Raw genomic sequence first — 26,649 nt, forward strand, 5'->3', positions numbered from 1 at the left:
AAATAATCATGTTTAGTTATGCACTCAATACTTGGTCGGGAATCCTTTTGCATGAATGACTGCTTCAATGCGGCGTGGCATGGAGGCAATCAGCCTGTGGCACTGCTGAGGTGTTATGGAGGCCCAGGATGCTTCGATAGCGGCCTTAAGCTCATCCAGAGTGTTGGGTCTTGCGTCTCTCAACTTCCTCTTCACAATATCCCACAGGTTCTCTATGGGGTTCAGGTCAGGAGAGTTGGCAGACCAATTGAGCACAGTAATACCATGGTCAGTAAACCATTTACCAGTGGTTTTGGCACTGTGAGCAGGTGCCAGGTCATGCTGAAAAATGAAATCTTCATCTCCATAAAGCTTTTCAGCAGATGGAAGCATGAAGTGCTCCAAAATCTCCTGATAGCTAGCTGCATTGACCCTGCCCTTGATAAAACACAGTGGACCAACACCAGCAGATGACATGGCACCCCAGTGACATGGACCTTGATTTCCAAAGGAAATGCAAAATTTACTGTAATCAGAGAACATAACTTTGGACCACTCAGCAGCAGTCCCAGGCGAGATGCTTCTGACGCAGTCTCTTGTTCAAAAGTGGCTTGACCTGAGGAATGCGGCACCTGTAGCTCATTTCCTGCACACGCCTGTGCACGGTGGCTCTGGATGTTTCTACTCCAGACTCAGTCCACTGCTTCCGCATGTCCCCCAAGGTCTGGAATTGGCCCTTCTCCACAATCCTCCTCAGGGTCCGGTCACCTCTTCTCAATGTGCAGCGTTTTCTGCCACACTTTTCCCTTCCCACAGACTTCCCACTGAGGTGCCTTGATACAGCACTCTGGGAACAGCCTATTGGTTCAGCAATTTCTTTCTGTGTCTTACCCTCTTGCTTGAGGGTGTCATTGATGGCCTTCTGGACAGAAGTCAGGTCAGCAGTCTTACCCATGATTGCGGTTTTGGGTAATGAACAAGGCTGGGAGTTTTTAAAAGCCTCAGGAATCTTTTGCAGGTTTTTAGAGTTACGTCGTTGATTCAGATGGTTAGGTTAATAGCTTGTTTAGAGAACCTTTTCATAATATGCTAATTTTTTGGGACAGGCATTTTGGGTTTTCATGAGCTGTATGCCATAATCATCAGTATTAAAACAATTAAAGACCTGCAATATTTCAGTTGGTGTGCAATGAATCTGAAATATATGAAAGTTTCATTTTTATCATTACATTATGGAAAATAATGACCTTTATCACAATATGCTAATTTTTTTAGAAGGACCTGTACATGACCATTCTGGAAGAAAACCTGTTTGAGTCTGCAAGAGACCTGAGACTGGGACGGAGATTTATCTTCCAACAAGACAATGATCCAAAACATAAAGCCAAATCTACAATGGAATGGTTCACAAATAAATGTATCCAGGTGTTGGAATGGCCAAGTCAAAGTCCAGACCTGAATCCAATTGAGAATCTGTGGAAAGAACTGAAGACTGCTGTTCACAAACGCTCTCCATCCAACCTCACTGAGCTCGAGCTGTTTTGCAAAAAGAATGGGCAAGAATTTCAGTCTCTCCATGTGCAAAACTGATAGAGACATACCCCAAGAGACTTGCAGCTGGAATTGCAGCTGGAATTGCAGCAAAATGTGATGCTACAAAGTATTAATGCAAGGGGGCCGAATAATATTGCATGCCCCACTTTTCAGGGTTTTTTTTGGTTAAAAAAGTTTGACACATCCAATAAATTTCAATACACTTCACGATTGTGTCCCACTTGTTGATTCTTCACAAAAAAATAAAATTTTATATCTTTATGTTTGAAGCCTGAAATGTGGCAAAAGGTTGAAAAGTTCAAGGGGGCCAAATATTTTCGCAAGGCACTGTAACTGTCAACAATGGTATACCACAAGGCTCAGTCTTAGGACCCACACTCTTTACAATCTACATAAGTAATATAGGTCAGATCATTTCTGATGCCTCCTTACATTTCTCTGCCGACGACACAGTTGTTTATTGTCGAGCTAAAACAGTTACTAAGGTTTTCCAGATTTTACAGCCTGCATTTGACATCATTCAGTCAGACTTGTTCCATCTCACACTGGTGCTAAATACTGATAAAACCAAAAGGATGTTGTTTTCAAACTGGAAGTCAATCCCAGCAGTCCTTCCTTCTATGTGATCTACGAATGGTGTTCCTATTGAGTTGTCTATTCTTACAAATACTTGGAAATTTTGAATTTTGGAATCTGGTCGATGCACATCTCTTTTAAGTCTCATGTCGAAAACTTGATAAAGATAATTAAAATTAAAATTGGGTTTCTTTTACAAAAATTGATCTTGTTTAACTGAATGCTAGGAAACGCCTTTTAACTGCGACTTTCCTTCCCTCCATTGACTATGGTGACATTATTTACATGAATGCTCCTACAAGCACCCTGCACATCTTGGACGCTGTCTATAACAATGTGCTAAGATTCATAACTGGTTGTAACTACTGTACCCATTACTGCACCATATATTCCCTGGTTAACTGGCCATCATTAACTTCACACAGACTCTCTTACTGGTACATTTTCATTTTTAAATCACTTATTAGTTTGTTGCCTTTATACATCTCCTCCTACATGTCCCTTGTCAGTGCGGCAACAACGTGCACTCTCAGGACATTATTACATGAAGTGTTCCTTCAGTGCAGCCTGAATTTGGCAAAAAGGCCTTCTCCTACTCCGCTCCTGTTTCCTGGAATGTCTTGCAAAAAAATCTGAAGCTCTCGACCTTGACCTCTCTAAGGGATATTAAACAACTGCTAAGCTCAATGCAAAAATCAATACAGACGTTCTTGTTTTTAGTGTTTTACTGTTTCATAATGTAGCTTGTTTTTAATTTTATTTTTATACCACTACTTTTAGTTACCTGTACTTTTTATTTTATATGCTTTCTATGACTGTTCATTGTTGTCTGTACTTCATCTGTGTTCTTTGTCTAAAACAGGTCTCTCTTGTAAATGAGTCCTCGTGACTCAATGAGACTAACCTGTATAAATAAAGGTTGAATGAAAAAGTAGGACCATAAAGTTACTCTTTTGATGTATAAAACAGGTATAGCCTTCCTAGGCAGTTCTACAAAGTTTTGACTCAAAGGGACTGAGTATAAATGCTTGCCTTACTTTTCAGACTTTTATTTGCAAAAAACCCCTAAAGAACATGAATCATTTTCCTTCCACTTATGATTATGTTCTACTTTGAGTTTGTCTACGACATAAAATCCCCATAACTTACTTTGAAGTATATGGTTGTAACATGTCCAAAAGAGGAAAGGTTCGAGGGGTGAGAATACGTTTTTGAAGCACTGTATGAAACATGTGGGACACAGCATCTCACGCAGGACCAAACATTCCCTCATAAATTTGTCATTGTTACCGGCTGTCTCAAGCTGAGACGGTGTGGAAAAAGAGAATAACAATCATCATCTCAGCTGTAGGGTCCCGCACATCCCTGTCTCTGTCACACGCACTGAGCAAAGGGACCTCCTCTTTGCTAAAGCAAAAAGCTTCTAGTCAGATTTTCGGAAGCACTACATTTGAGAGCGTTCAACACAAACAAAGCAACGATCGTGTCCCTGACAGATGTTCCTTCCACTGTTACTCATACTGCGGGTGGAAAAATGAGAAATGATAAAACAACAGAGAAAGGAGGATGGCTGCCAGTGATGGCAGGCAGGCACGGCTGGCAGTGACAGATGAGAGGTTGGTTTCCGCAGGGATGGCACGGTCAGGAAGCCAATGGGGGGAGAACAAAGAGGGGAACATGGTGACCTGTGCCTGGGTGCATCCTGTTGTGTCCTGCCCTGCTCCAAGCAGAGAGCCAGCAGTAAGTGATTAACATTTCCCCAGCCAATTCCCATCATTTGGGCTTTATTACTTTGTTTTCAGCCTTGATTCTTCTGCTTTTAGCTGACACTGCACTCTACTGGTGGGGGGTGGGGTGGGGGGAATGAGGGAACAACAGCGACACCAGGGAATTCAGAGAAAAAGAAACGTGGAATTTTCTGTGTCATATGTGAAGCTTTAATCTCTACTTTCACATTTTAAATCCACGTCACTTATGAACTCACCCACTGCCCATAACACAGAGTCGTAGGTGTCTTTGTGCTCGCAGCCCATCTCAGTGTTGGTCCATGTCACCTGCAGGACTCCTGAAGACAGCTTGTCCACTCTTTTAGGGATGGAGTTCCAGGCAAACTTGGTCCCGTAAGCCTCCATGTAATCTGTCACAAGACCTGCCATTTGCTGCACGAGATCAAATCCATTAGCTACCTTCAAACAGATTATAACTTCAGACTGTGCAGAAAGAATATCAGAAAGCAATACCCGATCGAAACCCCGGAGGGCAATGCTGCGAACCATCAATGTGGTGTCCAAACCGATGCCTGTGAGGAAGCCGGCACACTCAAGAGCTACATCTATGTGACACAATGTTCAGGATTACAGGGTTTTACTACATCTGAAGAAAAAACTACTGTTCAATGCAAAAATGGTGAAACTAGATTAGGAAATTTGTCATCAAGCTTGTTTTTATCAGAGTCCAATAAATAACTAGAGCAGAATTTTGCACCATAGGTTTAAACACGTATAAATAATTAATTTACATTAACTAGTCTGATGTCAGTGTTACTTCGACTCATTATAACTACATTTTGTGTACTGATTGCTGGCAGACTCAACACCATGGCCCCCCAAAGGCATACAAAGGATACAGCTGGCTCCAACCACAAGTCTGTAAAACACAAAGACAAGCTCTTAAAACAACAAGCAACACAATAAGTTACATTTCCCTGTTTCAGCGCACTTTGTCCAAATAAAACAAAGCCATGATGAACCTGGATCTGGAGACATTACATCTCTGAACCAGATGGGTGTTGAACTGAAAAGTCTTATAACTTCAGAAGTGAAGAGGTGTGAATAAAATGTGGAAGATGAAGACAGTAAAAACTCTGAGTTCATGTGTGTGGTCCTTCTATTATTTGTCTAAACATCTGTGGTCCTGAAGAGGGCTAATTGCCAGCGCTTAGACTAATGCCTGCAGATGGGATGTGCCAGGTTCAGGGCTCAGGTCCTCCACTGTCAGCCCGCTGAGTGAAGCACATCCCCCCCCCATGGATGAGGCCCATCTCTCCGTTGTTTTTAGCCCTTTAAGCAGAACCTCCTTCCCTTGACGTCTGCTCTGACTGACAGCTCCAGCTGCCTGCGGCACATCCTGCCCCTGTCCATACTGACTCCCACTGAAAGCCCCACCACGGGTTTCCCCACTTCTGTGTAATGCACGGCTACACTTATCACGTATTGTGAAGTGGTTTAAAAGAGATTAGGCAAAGAGCTTCAGTGTGACTCCAAACTTTCATCGCTGAAAAACTGTCCCTCCCGCCCCACCCTTCTTCTAACTCAGTGTGTTTAAATGTACTTTTCTTACAGCTGTTAAACTGTAACACACTGCTAAATAAATAAAAAAGATTTGTAGTCTTTACCACAACTCTGACACCTCTGTCTTTAACAACAAATATTCAGTGGAATATTTGCAACATGTATTGTTTTACAACATAACATGACATAAAACTATAAATGTAGATGAAAGTTGTGACTGTCCGCATGTGATTAAGTCGGATACTGTTTGTGGGTAACGTTTTACTTAACACTGAACAAGCAGTATGCCGATGTCTCCCACCACTGAGTGAATGCTTGTAGTTTTCAAGATGAGTGTTTTTCTGTACTGGAACTGAACAGGGAATGTACGTAAACTTTAATGTATTTGGTGAAGATATTTAAGTGGGTAGGAGTTACACTGTGGAGAAGAATACGTGTTTTGCTTGTCCGAGGCAGCACAGAGCGAGTGGAGGGAGCATTTTATCCACCACTAGGCCCAATGCTACCTCTTTACAATAAAGCTCCAATTATAGATGGCTAGATACGTTATTAATTCCTTTATAATGCATGGAAGCTCACGGATGCTGTGCAGCTGGAAGGATTTTTACTGAAACTTTTTTAGTTTTGGACATTTGTTATGATGCGTAACCATGGCAACAAGGCAGTTTTCTACAACCAACAGCAGCTGATTAACATCTCAAAAGCTCAAATAATATCTCAACTACAGCCCCAAATCTCAAATGAGTTGAAAAGGATGTTCTGTGGATGCATTCTCATCTACCTGCTAGCTGTGCAAAAGTGCCTGACCACTGAGATCCTGGAACTAGCAGAAAACACGGCTCATGACAGTGGAAGGACATGATCGTCCCTCAGCACCTACAGTTGGCTGTCCACAGCAACGAGGAGTTCAGCAGACTGCTGGGAGGAGTGGCCATTGCTCTGGGAGGAGTTCTGCCTGGCATTCAGGTAGTCTCACAGCCCGGGGGAACCAAGAGGCCAGCCGAGTCTGGGTGGACGGATTGGATGGCTTCTGCAGCCAGTTTCTTAGGATCCACTATGGGATGGACCTTTACAAGAGATCCTTCCTGTCTACATCCATCAGTATCTAAAACATCTCTTAATGAAATGAGGATAACGAGTTACAACAACAAATAATTTCCCTTTGGGATTAATAAAGTATTTTTGAATTGAATTGAATAAACACTTTATAAATCATTAATAACGGCATATTGTGTATTAATTAAGGGTGATAAAGAGACAAACTACCAGTTTCTTGCCAAAGTGAGCCAAATCTGTTCACCTATATATTTCATCTAGAGTTGTTCTATTAAACATTTCAGACTAAGTTACTACCTTGTAAGCACAATAAGCATTTGTAAACATATTTCGATGCATTATAAGTATCTACAACTAATATTATATGATAAAAAACAGGTTTACAAATGTTTATTGTGTTTTTAAGGTAGTATTTTTTCTTCTTTTTTTTTTTCCATTTTGGCTTTATTTATCCAGGTTAGTCTCATTGAGCCACGAGAACTCATTTTCAAGAGAGACCTGTATTAGGGAGCAGATGGGGGGTAAGGGCCTTGCTCATGGGCCCAGAGTGGGGCGAATGAGTGTGGGGCAAGTGTGGGTGCTTCTCCTACCCCACCCACATTTTTGATGTTGTCGGTACCGGGGCATGAACCGGAGATCTTCCGATCACAGGCCCACCTTCTCTAACCTCTTTGCCACCGCTCCCTAATATATGTCTCCCCAAGTAACTTGGTTTGAAATGTTTAATATAACATATGTAGATGAAATATATAAGTGAACAGGTTTGACTCATTATTTGGCAAGAAACTGGTCTATTTTGTTTCTGTCACCCTTAATTAATGCATAATGGTGGGGAGTGGTGGCGCAGAGGTTAGAGAGGTGGGCTTGTGATCCGAAGATCGCCGGTTCACGCCCCGACAACATCAAAAATTGTGGGTGGGGTAGGTGAAACACCCACACTTGCCCCCACCCTCATTCGCCCCACTCTGGGCCCATGAGCAAGGCCCTTAACCCCACCATGTGCTCCCTAAACAGGTCTCTCTTGAAAATGAGTTCTCGTGGCTCAATGAGACTAACCTGGATAAATAAAGGCTAAATGAAAAAAATAAATAAATAAACAATTATTAATGATTTATAAAGTGTTTATAGAGGAATTTATAACTATCTATAAACTATTTAATAGCATCTATAAGGGGAGCCTTATTGTAAAGTGGTACTGGCCCAATGACAGAGCCAGGAGGTGGCCAATGGTGTCCTTGGCCCCCAGAGATCTTCCATGGGAGTGGTCTTAGCTGAAAGTCCTCTCCGACTGATACTTCAAGCACTAACAAATCATGCAAGAACTTTGTTTCCATGACATGCAAGGCAGCAGGCAATACACATTCTTTAAAGGAAAACTAGTTCCTTGTCACCTGTTGCGGAACGAAAAGTAAAATAGGAAATATCTGCCCGTCAAAGTTGTGAGCTCGACATCTTGATGTACAGACTTCCATTTTGGTGTGCGATTGCATCTAAGCGTAAGAAAGTTTCCTTTTGAAAAATGAGTTGCCACATAAAAATCTTAGATGGATGCTGCCATATACTGTATGTATATCTGTAAACCTTGTGAGCTGGATAACTTGGAAAAATAAGCAATGTGCGGACTTCCATTAAATGTGTGGCTGCATCTAGGTGTAAGAAAGTCACAATCAAAAATTGGGTTGCCATGTCAAAATCTAAGATAGCCACCATCGTAGCGATCCCATTCATATGAGGAAACTATGCTTTCTAGTTTTTATTTTGTTTAAAAGTATAGTTTCCTCAAATGATCGGAGCAGATTAACTACCCCCTGGCTCCACCATCACACCTTGTAGTTGATATAATTGCTCCCTCCACTTGCCAAGATCCATCACTTTGCACTGCCTGGAACTAAAACTACCTCTGTACTTCCACACAGTGTAACTCCTACCCACTTGAATATTTTGCACCAAAAACATTGTTTACTTGCATTTCCTGTTCAATACCAGTCCAGAAGAACTTGACAAACTTATGAGGAAAACTACAAACATTCACTATCCAATAGGGGTGGATGATATAGCTCAAATATAATATTGTGACATTTCAGAGCATTCTGACGATAACGATAAATTTTGTGATATAACATAAAAAAAAACAGAAATCATAGTTATTGATTTGACAAAATTAACTTAACATGTTGCTTTGCAAGATTATATAAAAACTTTAAAAAAACAAGGGTTAATTTTACTGAAATTACTTTATTTAGTAAAGTATTCAGTCTCAAAGTATAAAAATAAAAAAGATCCTTCTGTTATTTAGATTGAAAGTCTGCATAAAATATAGATCAACAAAATCTACCCCAAAAATTAAAGTGCAGGTGAAGTTTCCCAAAATAACTGAATAAAATGAAGCTTAAGATCTGTTGAACATAAATGTGACATACAACAAAATATATGTTGCCTTTAAATGAGTTATAACTTCCACAACTTGTAACAAGGTGATCATCTGACCCTGAAGCTTGTTGGTGTTTAATCTTCCTCTGTTCCTGCAGGAATGATTCATTTCTCTGATGCTCTGTCTCTGATCACCAGCTGCAGTTCGGTTCAGTAGTTCGGTGCACTCGGTTCTGTTAACGGGGCAGGGTGCCTCGCTTGTATAAGGGGAAACACTGACGTATTTGCGTCATGAAATTATCATATCGCATATTTATTTTCCCAGGCAAGCATTTTTTACCGTATTATCATGAACGATATGATATGGTCCAGCCCTACTATCCAAGTGACAGGGTCATCGACAAACAGCTTCTTATTTACTACAGTTTCTAATGGCCTTTGTCTCCAACTCCCACAACCCCCGAGTTCTTTTCTCCACCCTGAACTCAGTTCTACACCTCAGTGAGCCTTCACCTCTGGAAGCCTCAACTGAGCTGTGTGAGAACTTCCTCCATTTCTTTTTAGAAAAAGTGGCAAACACCCGGGCACTCATTTCTCCACCAGCTCATGATCTGTCCATCCCATCTCAGTGTGTGGCTGTGTTTGACCACTTTGAGCCCATCTCTCTGTCCTCTCTGGAGCAGGTAATGTGCAGCATGAAGCCATCTGGTTCCCCCTTTGATGTGGTCCCCCCTTGACTGCTAAAGGAAGTTTTTCCTACCCTGGGTCCTTTTATCCTCACTATTCTGAATAGCCGTTTATCCTCAGGTGTGGTGCCAAAGACTTTTAAACATGCTGCTGTCCAGCCCCTCCTGAAAAAACCTAACCATGACCCCTCAGTCATGTCCAACTTCCGGCCTGTCTCCAGACTCCCATTCACCTCTAAACTACTGGAAAAAATTGTGGAGTCTCAGTTGAAACAGTTTTTGGGGGATCACGCTATCCTTGAGTTATTCCAATCTGGCTTCAAATCTCGCCATAGCACTGAAACTGCTCTACTGAAGGTTTTTAATGACATTTTCATATCCACAGACGCAGGTGATTCTGTGCTGCTTGTCCTATTGGACCTTACATCTGCTTTTGACACCATCGACCACAATATCCTCATTTCTAGACTGGAGCAGTGGGTGGGCATCACAGGGTCAGCCCTTAAATGGTTTGGGTCCTACCTCTCTGACAGAACCTTCTGTGTCAATATCAAAGATTTCAGTTCGGCATCGACCGCACTCCAGTGGGGGGTACCGCAGGGGTCCATCCTCGGTCCCCTTCTCTTTTCTTTATACCTGCTGCCACTAGGTGCTATCTTCCGCAAACACGACATACCCTTTCATTTCTATGCCGATGATTGCCAAATTTACTTCCCCCTGAGGCACAGAGGCACACGCTCTATTCAGCCTCTTCTTGACTGCCTGGCTGACATCCGGGACTGGATGGCTTTAAACTTCTTAAGCTTCAATGAGAAGAAGTCTGAAGTCATGCTGTTCCATCCCAGTGGCTCACTCATGAACTATGACATTGACCTATTCTCTCTAGCCCCGCTAGAGAAACAAAAGGTGACTAATCTGGGGGTGATAATGGACCCGTCCTTAAAACTCAACAGTCACGTAAACATGATGGTCAAATCCTGTTTTTTTCAGCTGAGACGGCTGTCTAAGCTGAAGCCTATACTCAACAAAAAGAACCTCGAGACAGTGATCCACGCCTTCATAACATCTAGGCTTGATTACTGCAATTCACTTCTGTTTGGAATCAGTCAGTCCTCCATTGCTCGTCTACAACTGGTCCAAAATGCTGCAGCCCGATTTTTAACTGGTACAGGCTATAGAGAGCACATCACGCCAGTTTTGGCCTCCCTGCACTGGCTACCCATTCACCTTCGGATCCATTTCAAAATTCTCATGTATGTTTTTAAATCACTGAACAGTTCCGCCCCATCCTATCTCACTGATCTTCTGCAGCCATATGTCCCACCGCGCTCTCTGAGGTCAGCAGACCAGATGCTTCTCTCAGTCCCAGAAACCCGTCGTAAGCTCAGAGTTGACAGGGCTTTCTCTGTTGCAGGTCCACAACTGTGGAATGAGTTGCCACTGAGTGTCCGGCAGGCTCCCACACTCTCAGTCTTTAAGTCTCGCTTGAAGACCCACTTCTATTCGCTTGCCTTTAACACGGTGTGATTTGTTTTGGTCCGGTCTGTTCTCTACTCTGTTGGCCATTTTAGTTAGCTCCTGCTGCTATTTGTATCTGTATTTCTATTTTATGTTTTCCTGTCTGCTGTGCATGTTTGTGTTCTTTTGTACAGCACTTTGGTTGGCCTTGTTGCTGTTTTAAGTGCTATATAAATAAATTGGTATGGTATGGTATGGTATAAAAGTAATGGCTTTGTTATAGGAGTGGAATCAATGCACTGATTATGGATGATGCATTTTTGCAAAGCCCCACGTGGATTTAGTTTGAACTTTACACTTTGTAAGGTGCACATTAACAATCCCTGTCTTTTATTTTATACTTTTTAGAACCATTATAAATCATTAAAGAGGAAAACATTTCTTCAGTCTCTCAGTTTTTACGTATTGGGATGAACAACAAGGTAAATGCTTCATTCCCTCTGAACATTTGAACTTGTAGAAATGTATAAAATGACTGCAGTGATGTCATGTTTTGAACGTTTTGTCTGATATTTAAATGCATAACTGCACTGACAGAGGAGCGTGTGATGGAGGTACAATTTGTTGGAACATTTGAATAAAGGAGAAGTGAGTACATTTACACGTATGTATGCTTACAATCAACTTGTTTATTGTTTTGTGATATTTCTATTGAAATACTCTTGTCAATAGCAGTTTAAATGGAGTGCTTCCTCATTTTTTCTTTTTTAAGGTTACAAAAAATGATTTTTGATCTAGAGACCTCCTTCCATTGTGGGTTCATTGCACTTCCTGCTGGCACGTGCTCAATGTTTTCTCCCTGGAAGCACGATGATGGCAGCCAATTCTGGACTTCAGCCCCAAGGACAAGTCTGTCATTTAGGTGTGTGTGTGCTTGAAGGTTCATTAGACATTCATCCTTCACCGGTAACCCCACCTCCCCTCCTACACCTAGCCTGCCTGCAGAAACAACGTCCAAGACCTCACCTGCATAGCTGATGGCCTGACAACACACAAACATCTCCAGTCCAAACTCTGTTTTTATACAGGAAATAACTACTAAATCACGGCTAACCCTTTTCTGTCTGCAGGGAGGCGGAGGCCTCTACAAGTCATCACACTGTTCCATCAAAGGGCTTCCTGAGCTCACAGAGGATGATTCTGCTTCTACAAACACATTTTCCTCAGTGAGTGCAACATGTACAGGGGTGAATCTTATTGAATCTAAAATATCATATCACTTATACAAGTATATAACCTATAAAGTATATAACCTGTAAAGTGTGTAACCTGTAAAGTGGGTAACTTGTTAAGTGTGTAACCTGTAAAGTGTGTAGCCTGTAAAGTATACAACCTATAGTGTGTAACGTATAAAGTGTATAACCTATAAAGTATGTAACCTATAGTGTGTAACCTATAAAGTGGGTAACCCGTAAAGTGTGTAACCTATAAAGTGTGTAACCTATAGTGTGCAACCTATAAAGTGTGTAACAAAGTATATAACCTATAAAGTGTGCAACCTATAAAAGGTGTAACCTGTAAAGTGTGTAACCTGTAAGTGTGTAACCTGTAAAGTGTGTAACCTGTGAAATGCGTAACCTGTAAAGTGTGTAACCTGTAAAGTGTGTAGCCTGTAAAGTATATGACCTATAGTGTGTAACCTATAAAGTGTGTAACCTGTAAGATGTGTAACCTGTAAAGTGTGTAACCTGTAAAGTGTGTAACCTATTAAGTATGTAACCTATAAAGTATATAACCTAAAAAGTATGTCATCTATAATGTACATAACCTATAAAGTGTGTAACCTATAAAGTGTGTAACCTATAAAGTGTGTAACCTATAAAGTATCTAACCTATAAAGTGTGTAACCTATTAAGTATGTAACCTATAAAGTGCATAACCTATAGTGTGTAACCTATAAAGTGTGTAACCTATAAAGTGTGTAACCTATAAAGTATCTAACCTATAAAGTGTGTAACCTATAAAGTATGTAACCTATAAAGTGTGTAACCTATAAAGTATGTAACCTATAAAGTATGTAACCTATAAAGTATATAACCTATAAAGTATATAACCTATGAAGTATATAACCTATGAAGTGTGCAACCCGGAACACCTTGCAACAATATCTGAAGCTGTCCACTTTGATTTCTTTAAGGGATTTTAAACATTTGATAAGGTCATTAGAAAAATCTAAGAAAACGTGTTCTTGTTTTTAGTATTTTACCTTGTTTTATATGGCACTTTGATTTGATTGTTATAACACTACTTTTACTTTAATTGCTTTTTATTGTTGTCTGTTTAAAACAGGTCTCTCTTGTAAATGATTCCTCGTAACTCAATGAGACTAACCTGTATAAATAAAGGTTGAATGGATGAATGGATGTAGCTATTCCAGCTAAAGTGTTCTTGCCCGTGTCTGTGTGCCTTTTCTGTCAGCAAAACGTCTCATGAACTACTGGACACATTTTAATGAAACTTTCAGAAATTATTCCCAGTTCAAGTTGATCACCACAGATGAATGACCTTACAAAGCACTGAAATAGCTATAACTTACCTAGTTAACTTAATTTTAGATACTAATGTAAAGTTTGTTGTGCTGGTAGCTGTGAGTGATTCTCAACACATACTCCAAGTACTCATTGTATGATATATTTACTTACAACTTTGGCATTACTGCTGGAGTCATCCTGGTTTGTCAAAGTCTCAAACTACTTTAAAGACTTTATTGACCATTTCACCAAGTCATAACTGGTCTTACCCCAAGTGCAGGAGTTCAAGTATCTTGGGGTCTTGTTCACGAATGAGGGAAAAATGGAGCATGAGATTGATAGGCAGATAGGTGCAGCGTCTGCAGTGAAGCAGGCGCTGTGCAAGTCTGTCATGGTGAAGAGAGAGCTGAGTCAAAAGGCGAAGCTCTCAATTTACCGATCAATCTACGTTCCTACCCTCATCTATGGTCATGAACTTTGGGTTGTGACCGAAAGAACGAGATCTCGGATACAAGCGGCCAAAATGAGTTTTCTCCGCAGGGTGTCTGGGCTCTCCCTTAGAGAGAGGGTGAGAAGCTCGATCATTCGGGAGGGACTCAAGAGTAGAGCCGCTGCTTCTCCACATCGAGAGGAGCCAGTTGAGGTGGCTTGGGCATCCGTTTAGGATGCCTCCTGGACGCCTCCCTGGTGAGGTGTTCCAGACACGTCCCACCGGAAGGAGACCCAGAGGAAGACCCGGTTCACGCTGGAGGGACTATGTTTCTCGGCTGGCCTGGGAACGCCTCGGGATTCCCCCGGAGGAGCTGGCCCAAGTGGCTGGGGAGAGGGAAGTCTGGGCCTCCCTACTTAGGCTGCTACCCCCGCGACCCGACCCCAGAAAAGCAGAAGAAAATGGATGGATGGATAGATGGATAGATGGATAGATGGATGGATGGATGGATGGATGGATGGATGGATGGATGGATGGATGGATGGATAACTGGACCGACCCGTGACTTCCACTGCTAACTGATATTAGCCAACACACAAATGGCTATAAGTCGGTCATTTTAACAGACATTAAGGTAAAATTTGATTGTTAGTAGCTGAAAGTCATAACACATACTCTGAGCGTGGCATCTCTCATGATTACAATAAATTGCACATACACACACAAATCACACAATAATATATAAAGAATATGGCTGTTATCCATTAAAATCTTACGTCTAAATTTGGTGACAAACGATACATGATGAAGTAAATACATTTTAAACTTTTAAGCATGAACTATCAGTCCAAGACTGTTGAAATAAAGTAACTGTTGCTCTGAACACAGAAAAAAAGATACTTCAAACCAGGATCACACAACAAAGACATAAGAGGATGAAATATCAGCCAAAATCACCCAAACCTACATAAACAGATCTACAATACTCAGAACATTTAATACCTCCTTGTCCCAAGGTGCAGATAAATCAAACTGACAAAGAGGTTCGGTGTCAAAACACTTATTTCCTTTTATCTCTCACCACACAGCAAACAACCTCCGCACAACCAGGTACACCACAACCACCAGTCACCATCTGCGTGACGTGCCAAGAGGAAACGTCAGGAACGGACCAATTAACGGGGCGATGACAGGAGCTAAAAGGCTGGATTAAAGGACTTGTTCTGTAAAGGTCAGGATGCACGCTGCTAATCTGAATCATGAGGCGAAGACAGGCTGACAGGAAGGGAGAAAAACAAACTGCACGTCTCTGATGAAGGATGGTGCTGCGTGACAGTGCTGTGTCAGAGAGCAGCGTAGACCTGTGTGTAGATACAACTGTGAGGGTCAGAGGGTCCATTTCCAACCAAAATCCCCCAACATTAAAGGGTTTGTTATTGTTTACAGACTGAAATGATAACAAACTAACAGCCTAGCATTAGTTGAAGGAATGCATATCACCCGCCACCTCTCATGACACAATTCTTGTCTAAGATCATCCTATAATGAGAAATGACTGAGTTGTAGCTAAAAAATTTTGACTGTGCACAGTCTCATGCAATATTGTGTGACGTCCCACTCAGAGGATGTACGTGTTGTGAATGACTCTCAGTGACTACCACCTTAATCTGCAGCTCAATATCTGTACAACGGACTGCGATATAACAAGTGATTTGTAAGGTCATCTGGCTGTGGCGGGCTTCAAACATAATGAGCTGTAGAAGAACATCCAGTAATTAGTTTCTGAAAGTATTAAAATCTGTTCAGTGGGTCATAAGATGTTTTGCTAACAGACAGACAGGGTTGAATCAAAATAGTTAACGGCAAAATTTTCTACTAAAATCTTGCAGCAAAGCGATGCAGTTGGTGGAGCGGTTGTCTCTCAGGGAGACCGGTGCCAGCTCTGATCAGGACCCAGCACCTTTCTGGGTGGAGCTACACGTTGTCTCCATGCAGGTGTGGGATTCCTCAGGGTACAGTAGTCCCTGGTTTATCGTGGGGGATCCGTATGCTGAAGCCCCACGATAAGTGAAAAACCACCAAGTAGGAATAGTAGTAGTACAAGTAGCAAGTAGTAGTTTATTTTAGTATTTATATATAAAGGTGTTTTAAACCCTTCCCACACTCTTGAAATATTCTAAACAATGTTTCTAAACTCTAAACGCTTTAAAAGAGCACAGAATGCCATGATGTCAGCTCCCTGCCTCAGCTGCTCTCAGCCACCTGCAAGTGCTCTTGGCCACGCCCACTTCTCTGCTGTGCACGGAGAACAGCTGATCAGCTGCAGCAGGAAGTTCATCCTGCAGCATGGGCTGTACAAATGTGCAGGAGGTGCTAAACAATTTAAAATAATTTATTTTAAATAAAAATTCCATGTCGATCGTGCTCATGCTCGTCCATCTATCAACCAGTTGTGTGTCATGTCCAGTCTTATTTTGAAAAACCGTGATAGAGTGAATCCGCGATAAACGAATCGCGAAGTAGCGAGGGACTACTGTACTTCCAGTTTAGGCTCATTAGTAGTTTAGTAATAGATACCAGCGACCCCCACGAGCCGGAAAGGAAGATGTGGGTTAAGATAATGGACGAATGAATGGAATCATGCACGAGCTCTGCCTCAGCTACAACTAAACCAAAGTTCAGCTCATTATATTTAAAGTTGATAGAATCATAGATATTTTCTGTTTTTATAGTCAGCTGCTGCGGAAGCCATCTTGAACTGGGTTGATTCCAAAAACGTATTAGTTGTAGACAAACATCCTATTATTACTTTCTGCAAGTTGCATTAAACACTGTTCAGTTTTTCATGATATTTTTTAAACATTATTGCCTCTGCTCTAAAGTGAAGAGCGGAAAATAACCTTTTTTACAATAAATAACACAAAAAGGTCATGCATATATAATATATTGTGCGTGTAGGTGGGACCGTGCTGTGAAAATGAAACTATCCTCACGTTTTTCCAGGAGACTTCTGGAGCCAGAATATGTCGTCACTGGTGATGCCGTGCTCCACCGCTCCAGGGACCTGCAGGAAAAGTTAAAGCTGTGAACAAAACTATAAAACAAATGTGTCAATAACAGTAAACAAAAGAACAGAACCCTGTCCTCTGAAACGTCATTAGCTTCAGGGTCTCAACTGAACAACTCGAGCTGAGGAACAAAGCATCTCAGCCAAACGATTATTTACATTTGTTGGATACTTGGGCCGTCCACCTGTGGCGATTACAATATTCTTGGCCGTCAGGATCGTCTGCAGGAGAAAAGAGGAAAACACCAGCTTTTGTTTACATCGTTAAAATGTCAAACAGCATCAAGTTGTCTCTACAGTATTCTGTGTGAGGGTGATGACAGGAAACCTCACAGGCGCTAAAACAGAGCAGGACTCAACAGATTGTGAATATTTAATGTAAAAATTCAACATGATGCAGAAAAGCAGAGGAGTTATTGTCTAAACTGAAAAGTTGTTTTTTATACATCACTCAGCTCTGGTTCTGCAAGATCCACATGAATAGGATGTAAAATCATGCATCTTCCAGTTTTAGCCTCAGATCTCAGGCAGTGAAGCAAACCGAGCAGCAGTGTTTACAGACAGCAGCTGATGGAGGACGGGCTGCCGAGTTTGCTGCTTGTTTCAAAACAACGAGCAGCAGAGAAACCAAAAAAATCTTCCTTTTCAGAGTTTAAGTTTAGTCATGGAGTTCCTCAGGGTTCAATACTTGGACCAATACTCTTTACCTTGTATATGCTTCCATTGGATAATGTTATTAATAATAATAATAATAATAATAATAATAATAATAATAATAATAAAGTGCTATGTATTGTCATCATTGTATGTTCCCATACAAAGACGAAGTTGGCTCTCTGCATTTAACCCAGCGCACCTGGGATACCCCCAGGTGGAGCAGTGGGTAGCTATGTAAGTGCCCGGGGAGCATTTCGGGATTGGGTGTCCTGCTCAGAGACACCACGAGATGTTCAATGATCGGGGATCTAACCCAGGACCTTCGGGTCCCGAGTCGGCTGCCCTGCCCCTACACCATCTCGGCCCCTATTAAACAGCGTGGGATACATTTTCATTGTTATGATGACGATACTGATTTGTCCATGAAACCCAATGAATCCAATCAGCTACTTAGACTAAGCATGTCTTAAAGACATAAAAACCTGGATGACCCTTAATTTTCTCCTGTTGAACACAGACAATGAGGTTTTGGTTTTTGGACCTGAGCACCTTAGGAATTAATTTTTCAGTCTTTCTCCCTCCTTGGATGGCATTAATCTGTCCTCCAGCTCTAATGTTAAAATCTTGGTGTTATTTTTGATCAGGACATTATTTTATCCCCCACATTAAAAACGTTACTAGAACTGCCTTCTTCCACCTGTGTAATATCACTAAAATTAGAAACATCTTATCTAAAAATGATGCAGAAAAACTGGTTCATGCATTTGTCACGTCTAGACTGGACTATTGTAATGGTTTATTATCTGAGTGTTCAAATACTTCTTTAAAACGTCTTCAGTTGATCCAAAATGCTGCTGCCAGAGTCTTAACTGGAGTTAGTAGGAGAGATCATATTTCTCCAGTTTTAGTTTCTCTCCATTGGCTCCCTGTCAAATCCAGAACTGAATTATAAGTTTTACTTCTAACCTACAAAGCTCTCAACAACCTAGCTCCATCTTATATTTGAGATCTTATTGTTCCATATTTTCCTAACAGAGCACTTCGTTCTCAAACTGCAGGTTTACTTGTGGTTCCTAGAGTTTCCAGAAGCAGAATGGGAGGAAGATCTTTCAGTTATCAGGCTCCTCTCTTGTGGAACCAACTTCCAGTTTCTGTCCATGAGGCTGACACATTGTCCAGTTTTAAGACTGGGATCAAGACTTTCCTTTTTGATAAATCCTATAGTTAGGGTTGGCTTGTTATGCTGCTATAAGTTTAGACTACTAGAGGACAAATTGACCTCATTTCTTAAATTGAATAGTTTTCATTTTATACTATTTCTATCTTAACATGTGATTCTTGACCTGCCATTGTGTATCTATTCCTACCAAACCCAGCTGGTTGAAGCAGATGGACGCTTGTACTGAGCCTGGTTCTGCTAAAGGTTTCTTCCTCATGAGGGAGTTTTTCCTTTCCACTGTCGCCTCCATGCTTGCTCAAGATGAGAGTTCTGCAATGGAGTTAAATTCAAAGCAGTCTGCTCCTCAGATAAATAATGATAAATTATTATTTTTATATATGAATGTTTCTGTTCAGTCCCTGAGACGACTTCTGTTGTGACTTGGCGCTATATAAATAACTTGAACTGAATTTAAGTAAGCAGAACTTTAAATCTCTGTTTGAAAGTCTTTTAATCACATTAAATAATATTTATTAACAGCAGTTAGTGCGTCTGCGATGATGTGAAATGTAACTGTGTGTGTGGCAGATGGCAGCCAGGTTTCAGCTACTCAACGAAGAACACTCTGTTGTGTTTTTAGACACTTGTCCAAAGTCTTATTGAAGAAATTATTGACATATATGAGGATAAATTGTATGAAGGTTCTTAGACTTCCAGAGCAAATAAAAACTATATAATTGTGTGTTTTACTGTAAATTAGAAATAGCAGAACAGTTGTGGCAAAGCCGTTGACGTTGAGTCCGTGTTCTTCTTTTCATAAATTCCAGTTCAGGATGTCCACTGCCTTGCACCCAGTAAGAGCTGCTACAGTCCACAGCTTCTGTGATGCTACTGTATAATTTATGAATGGACTGGACATTTTAATATAAATATATTACATTTTATATTTTTGTCATAATTAAATAAGGTTATTTACATGAATATGTATATGTTACAATGTGAAAAAGCCTCCTACCTCTTTTCCTGCTTTGCTCACTCCTCTTACTGTGTGTTCATCCAGCAAACTGCCTTTCAGGTTCAGATATTTCACCTTCCTGCAAAACCAGAGAACAAGCACATCACTAATGCTGCTGTATGTTCAGTAACTGGTTCAGGGAGAACAGCGCACGGCCATGTTTGTAACTCAGCTCCTACAAAGTCCCTCAGTATGTCTCTAAATGATTTCATCTGCTGAGATACACAAAGAACAGGGTGTAACAGGGAGCCAGCATACATTTTCTGCCTCAAACTAAATTTGACTTTGTTCCTGACACAATAATGACCAAACAATTTAACTCATTTCTCATTGTTTATGTTCTGAATACACTTTTCTGGCTCTGTGATTACAAATGGTGCTGCACTGATTTGTGAATGCATGCTCTTTTGGAGCTGTTGAAAGAAATAAAGTAAGAACAGTAGAGACTGGGGCATGAATAAAATCCTGATTTCCAGTAAATGATTTCATTGGAGTGAGAGGTTAACACCTGCTCGCCCTGCAGCCAGTCACTCCATCAACGCTTGGCTGCTGCAGCTCAGTCCTGCCGCTGCAGAGTGCAGCAGAAATCCACAGCCTTCAGCTGTTTCATGTGGTTAAAATAAATCATTTGATTTCTGAAAAGTGAGGACTACACGTATCTATTGTGCACAAGTTCTAAAGGTTTACTGAACATTTACTGTCCTGAACCAGCCCCCATTCTAATGTGTAGTCCTGTTTATAGATATGTAGACGAATCTATTTCCCTTTCTGATTAAGTGAGTGGCATAACCAGAGCATAATCAGAAAAAGAGAGGACAAAGTGAGAAGATCTGTTGTCACTCACTTGTCCTGCAGCTGGACTCTGTGACCCCAGTTTAAAGACTTGACATGATTCTGGACAGCCTCTGCCATGGTGGTCCTGAAAAACAACCCCAGAATTAAATTAAACACAAACCGCATTCAAGCTTATTTAACATTTTTAAACAATTACAGACAAGGATTTTTTTTGGTTCACTCATAATTTCTATATAATTTGATAAATGGTTGAAATTATTTACAAATTTTAACATTTTTAAATTGTGTTGTTTTTTTTAATGGTCACGAAAACTGAAACTAAGTACGACAAAACCAAAACTCAATCTGAAAAACCTCCCTAAAGCAGCAGCACTGTCATGTTGTATCTTCACCACAAGATGGTGCTGTTTACTCACTAATCCTCACGTGTAAGTGCACTGGAAGAGTTGTTACCAGTCATGGCAGACTGTCCCTGCTATCTGCCAGCCGTACTTCTGAGCATCTTTGACTGCAGCGCCAAGGAGGGCAGCCTGATGCATGAGCTTCTTAGGGATGCAGCCGACGTTGACACATGTACCGCCAAGACCCCACCGGGTACCTGTTCAGGCAAGAATTACCTGTGCTGTGATTTCCTGACCAGATTTGTCTGATGGAAACAGTGAAGCATGTTTTACCTTTAGCAGATGGCTCCACATAATCCAGAACAGCGACCTTCAGTCCCAGCTGAGCCGCTGCAGTGTGGACTCACAGTTAGTGTGTGATTAGACAGGAATCTATTTAACAGGCGACTATATATTATGAATAAAAGATCAAATAATTTCACCTTCTTTGGAGCAAGCCAGGCCTCCAGATCCACCACCAATAACCACCAAGTCATAGTCGCACTTCCCTGTGAGGCAACACAGCAAGTTGAATGCCTGACAGTCAAATCAGATTTAACAGAGTTGTTGTTGGCTGGAGGTGTGAAGCACAGCAATAACTGAGAATAAAGGTGACATTTAAAGAATATACGACTATGTGAACATAAAACGTACACTATTTGCAAAAGTTTGGCAGCGTTCAATACGTTTCAACTGGATAAAACTTCAAAAGTTTTATTCATTAAACAACTGTATCAATAGAGCTTTTTTTTCCCAGAAAGGTCCAAATATTATTTAGCATGAAGCAAAACAAACACAAGTGTGATTTTCAAAAGTATCATGTTAAAACTGTTCATGGTATGTGGTACATGTGGCACAGCGGTGCACTATGATCTTTGTGGTAAACATTCAAGGATTTTTTATTGCAGCTCACATTTTCCTGGTTGTGGTACGAAATTCGGACTCCGTGGTAAACACGGTGAGTAAAACATTTAGAACGTTGTGATCAGAGATCGCTTTCATTTTTGGCAAGTTCTGAGTTGATAAAGAAGCTTTCAAGAGAGAGAACACAACATTGTTTGTTCAAGTAGAATGGGACTGAACAGATGTCGGGATAGGAAAAACACATCAGTGAGGCCAAAATAGGCTTAAATTTAATAAGTCTCTTTAGGATTGGATTCTGTGTTCTGATGAGTTACTTTAGTCCATTGCAGAGTGATAAATTAATCAGGAAAAAAACTATCAATTTTATTTATTGCCTAGAGACTATAAACATTTTAAAGACCATAGACATACAAGTCTATAAAGACCCGAGTTTGATTTAGGTTGTTTGGTTCTGATAAACGAAGATCTGGTTAATGAATGTCTTTAATCCAAACCTTTTTGTTCCCTAATGGGAATGGAATTTATTTATTTATGTTAGTAAGGATTAATACTTTCAACATAGACTGGACACAGTGTACAGGTTTTAATCTGAACTCCTAATCTCATCGATGTGGTTGAGAATATGCGCCATTCATTCATGGAAGAAATCCAGCTGTCACTGTTTGGGGTTAAGGTAAAAATTAAAAAAAGACGATAAGTTTGAAAAGTGTTTAGTTTATTTGAATAAGTTGTGCGGCTCTGTTGGTTTGTTTGACAGAAGAAGACACGGAGTAATTTAACACAGATAAAACCCTCACTGTTTACGGTTTTAATGTAATTCATGAAACTTTTATGTCAAAGACGTAGTGCACAAAAGCTACACAAACACAATTAAAACATTTAATGTAATTTACCCGCGAGGTTTCTTGTGAAAACGTGTAAATATTGAATCCGTTTCCACCGGTGTCTGATCCTACAGAGGGCCGCCATGTTGTTATTAAGGAAGGACCCAAGATGGGACGGGGGTGGCTAAAAATTCGCCTTAACATAAATAAATTATTACAAAATACAGTAAATTGGTTGTAAAAATTTGTTTTGAAAAAGTCTTTTTCTTCATATTAACATAAGCAGATTTTTTTTTCTCATCATAAATTTACTATGCTTACTGAAATACACATTGAATAAAAAACAATTAAAGATATTAAGCGTAATCTGTAATAACTCAAATAGGCCTAAATGTCAGTCTAAGATGAAATTTAGTTATATTAACACTATCATTTTTTTAAGGGTTTTGAAATTTATTTCAACAAAATTTAATTTGAATTATATTCAATAACTTTTAGCCACAACAAAATTAAAAAAACAAAAACAAACAAAAACTACCTTAAATATAGAACAAGCAACTAAAATACAAGGGGGGACGACATATGAAAGTCACTCTAGAGTCCTTACTGAAGCAGACAGAAATTACCTCAATGCTACGGCTCCGATGTCTGAACAGGCTTGTGACAGAAAACAGTTTAATCAGTTTTATGGAAGGTTTAGTGTCGTTAGTTTAACAACTTATACAAAATTATTTTTCCTTTATGAGCTTAAGGATCTTCAGAGCTGCATGGAGATAGCTTTATCCATTTTTTCTTCAGTTTCTTTGTGTCTCTTTCTGATGTCCATTGCACTTTCCAGCACATAAAACACTGCAAGAATTAAAGCTTCCTCTTAAGGTGGAATCAGCATTGTCTCTTCTCGTAAAGAGCATCATTGCTACATTTTCAGTTCAGTCTGTTGCTCAGGTGAACATCCAGATATTTCTTGTCCTCCACCACATCCACCCTAGCTGTCTCACTGGAAGGACAGAATTTGGGGTTTGTTGCAACTATTTCTAAAATGCAGTTATTTTCTTTTCTTGTTCACATGTATTATAACATGTAACATGTTGTTTTCACAATATGGCCCAAAGCCTTCACTTAGCTTAAAAAAAACATTCCACAAGTGTAAAGTGCTGCAAGTGTAGTGTTGAAATGTCTAGCACACCTGTTGGGTTCTTTCGATAGCTCAGTTGCTAGGTTAAGGCTGCTGGGACATGGTTTGGGTTGTTTAGATCAAATATTGGGATCAATAGTTTGACTCAGTGGTTAAATCTGAGACAAAGTGTCATTTCTTTCTTTCATTAATTGTTTTTTTTCTCTTGGTGAAGGCGGATACTTTTCCCTCCTGCTCCTTTCTTGCTCTGCTCTTTGTCCAGTGAAACTTTTTTACAGCCTCTTTTTACATATCTTCCGAATTATGGATCTGGTCAGCTGGTCTCTCAATGCAATTGATCAAATTTTCTCAACAAGAAGACAGGGTGAAGGAGAGTCCTCCTGCCCCGATGGGACACTGGCAGCCGGATACACAATGGATTACTGGGGGAAGTGGAAGATCGTGTGTATGTTAGTCGAGGATGTTGAAGATAATTGGATTTATGATAACAGGATTTCTGCTTTTTGGAGTTGGTGGTTACCTGACATATCGAGAAATTTGGAAAACATCAGCAGCTGTTCTGGCCATTGTAAGGCTGCCCGTCATGTGTGAAGGAATGTGCTGTGCTGTCAACACTCAGACTCAAATGCTGTGCGAGCTGAGCCGTAACCTGGACACGATTCTTGATGAGAATTGCAGGTTTGGGGCTCCTGAATCTTGCTGGTGGGAAGGAATAGATCTTGGAGAAGTTGTAAGCTCTACTTGGCGTATGTGACCACAGTTTGGCTGTTTGGAGTCTCCATTGCAACGGACTAGCGAGACTGTAAAAGGCAGATGGAAATTATCAGAGCTCGGCCTGCGACTTTGCAAGTTCTCCGACTTAGAAATCATGAAGGGGTCTGAAATTTTCATCTTAGGTGCAAGTTCAATGTGAGAGACGTAATCTAAAAAAAATCCGGAAATCACAATGTATGATTTTGTACTAATTTATTTGTGTGTTACTGCTGCAAATAAGTATTTGAACACCTGCCAATCAGTTCTGGCCCTCAAAGACCTGTTAGTCCACCTCTAAAAAGTCAGCCTCCACTCCACTGATTATTCTAAATTAGAAGCACCTGTTTGAGGTCGGTAGCTGCATAAAGACACCGGTCCACCCCACACAATCAGTAAGACTCCAACTACTAACATGGCAAAGACCAAAGAGCTGTCCAAAGACACCAGAGACAAAATCGTAGACCTCCACAAGGCTGGAAAGTGCTACGGGGCAATTGCCAAGCAGCTTGGTGAAAAAGATCAACTGTTGGAGCAATTATTAGAAAATGGAAGAAGCTAAACATGACTGTCAATCTCCCTCGGACTGGGGCTCCATGCAAGATCTCACCTCGTGGCGTATCAATGATCCTAAGAAAGGTGAGGAATCAGCCCAGAACTACACGGGAGGAGCTGGTCAATGACCTGAAGAGAGCTGGCACCACTGTTTCCACGGTTACTGTGGGTAATACACTAAGATGTCATAGTTTAAAGTCATGCATGGCACAGAAGGTTCCCCTGCTTAAATCAGCACACGTCCAGGCCCGTCTTAAGTTTGCCCATGACCATTTGGATGATCCAGAGGAGTCATGGCAGAAAGTTATGTGGTCAAATGAGACCAAAATAGAACTTTTTGGTCTTAATTCCACTCGACGTGTTTGGAGGACGAAGAATGATGAGTACCATCCCAAAAACACCATCCCTACTGTGAAGCATGGGGGTGGAAGCATCATGCTTTGGGGCTGTTTTTCTGTAAATGGGACAGGACAACTGCACTGTATTAAGGAGAGGATGACCGGGGCCATGTATTGTGAGATTTTGGGGAACAACCTCCTTCCCTCAGTTAGATCATTGAAGATGGGTCGTGGCTGGATCTTCCAACATGACAATGACCCGAAGCACACAGCCAGGAGAACCAAGGAGTGGCTCCGTAAGAAGCATATCAAGGTTCTGGAGTGGCCTAGCCAGTCTCCAGACCTACACCCTATAGAAAATCTTTGTAGGAGCTTGTAGTGAGTCACGTGAGGTACGTGTCACTTGTTGTATGACAAATATATGGATATATATTTATGCATACTTTTCACGAGTTCTTCATTTTTCTGACTGTGTAAATGTCGTGCATTGAATTTAAAGGAATGCGAACGAGAGACGTTATTACCTTTGACCCATCAAATGAATGGAATCATTTATTTTCAAAATCAAAGTTTAACATCAAACATTTACATTAATTTGGCAAAATATGAAAATAATAACAGACAGTTTCACAGAAAATGAACTTCAAATCACTCGGCGGTGATTTGAGGACTTTGCTTCAGACATTTCTAAAAATATCTGTACTGATTTATGAGAGAGAAGAGTTTAAGATTAAATTGAGATTTATCTTACAGAGGAAATATGTGAGGGAATTTAATCTGTTTGACCAGAAGTTGCACGCTCCGTCCGATCTCAGCTTCTCACGGTACACTTGGTCAAAATAGAACCATCTACCTGTTGATGATGAATCAGCCTTGGAGTAGTTCCTTTCTGACTCGTTTCAGCGTCTCCGTCGAGAGCTACCAAACCTTCAAAGAGTCGTGCGTGGTTAGCTCAAAACAGAATTATAATCCCCAAAAAACCTCTGGATTCTTCATTGCTCTGAAGCTTTCAGAACCGACTGCACTCTCAATCTTGGAACTCTCACGTTCTCCAGAACTCTCAATCTAACATGAACTGGGGAGTTGCCACATTTTATTTGGGTCGACTTCCTGTTCAATTTAGAGCTTTCTGATTCGTGGAAGGACCAGAAAGAGGAGTGGTTTTGACGTAAGGTGTTTA

At 40.8% G+C, this 26,649-nt stretch overlaps 1 protein-coding gene across 1 annotated transcript in view; it reads right to left on the reverse strand.

The window, feature by feature from the left end:
- The window catches only part of txnrd2.2 (thioredoxin reductase 2, tandem duplicate 2), a 43,093-nt gene extending 20,257 nt beyond the window's left edge, over positions 1-22,836 (reverse strand). The window contains exons 1-11 of the mRNA XM_037680597.1: positions 22,761-22,836; positions 21,447-21,512; positions 21,298-21,354; positions 21,077-21,221; positions 20,673-20,747; positions 19,829-19,907; positions 17,157-17,219; positions 16,924-16,994; positions 4,736-4,755; positions 4,350-4,441; positions 4,094-4,268 (exon numbers count right to left, since the gene is read on the reverse strand). Of these exons, the coding sequence (XP_037536525.1) occupies positions 4,094-4,268; positions 4,350-4,441; positions 4,736-4,755; positions 16,924-16,994; positions 17,157-17,219; positions 19,829-19,907; positions 20,673-20,747; positions 21,077-21,221; positions 21,298-21,354; positions 21,447-21,512; positions 22,761-22,836 (919 nt within the window). The remainder of the gene's footprint in view (positions 1-4,093; positions 4,269-4,349; positions 4,442-4,735; positions 4,756-16,923; positions 16,995-17,156; positions 17,220-19,828; positions 19,908-20,672; positions 20,748-21,076; positions 21,222-21,297; positions 21,355-21,446; positions 21,513-22,760) is intronic.
- Positions 22,837-26,649: the final 3,813 nt, after the last annotated feature.

The sequence above is a fragment of the Nematolebias whitei genome, chromosome 8 (assembly GCF_014905685.2).
Source record: "Nematolebias whitei isolate Nwh7 chromosome 8, NemWhi1, whole genome shotgun sequence".
Lineage (NCBI taxonomy): Eukaryota > Metazoa > Chordata > Actinopteri > Cyprinodontiformes > Rivulidae > Nematolebias > Nematolebias whitei.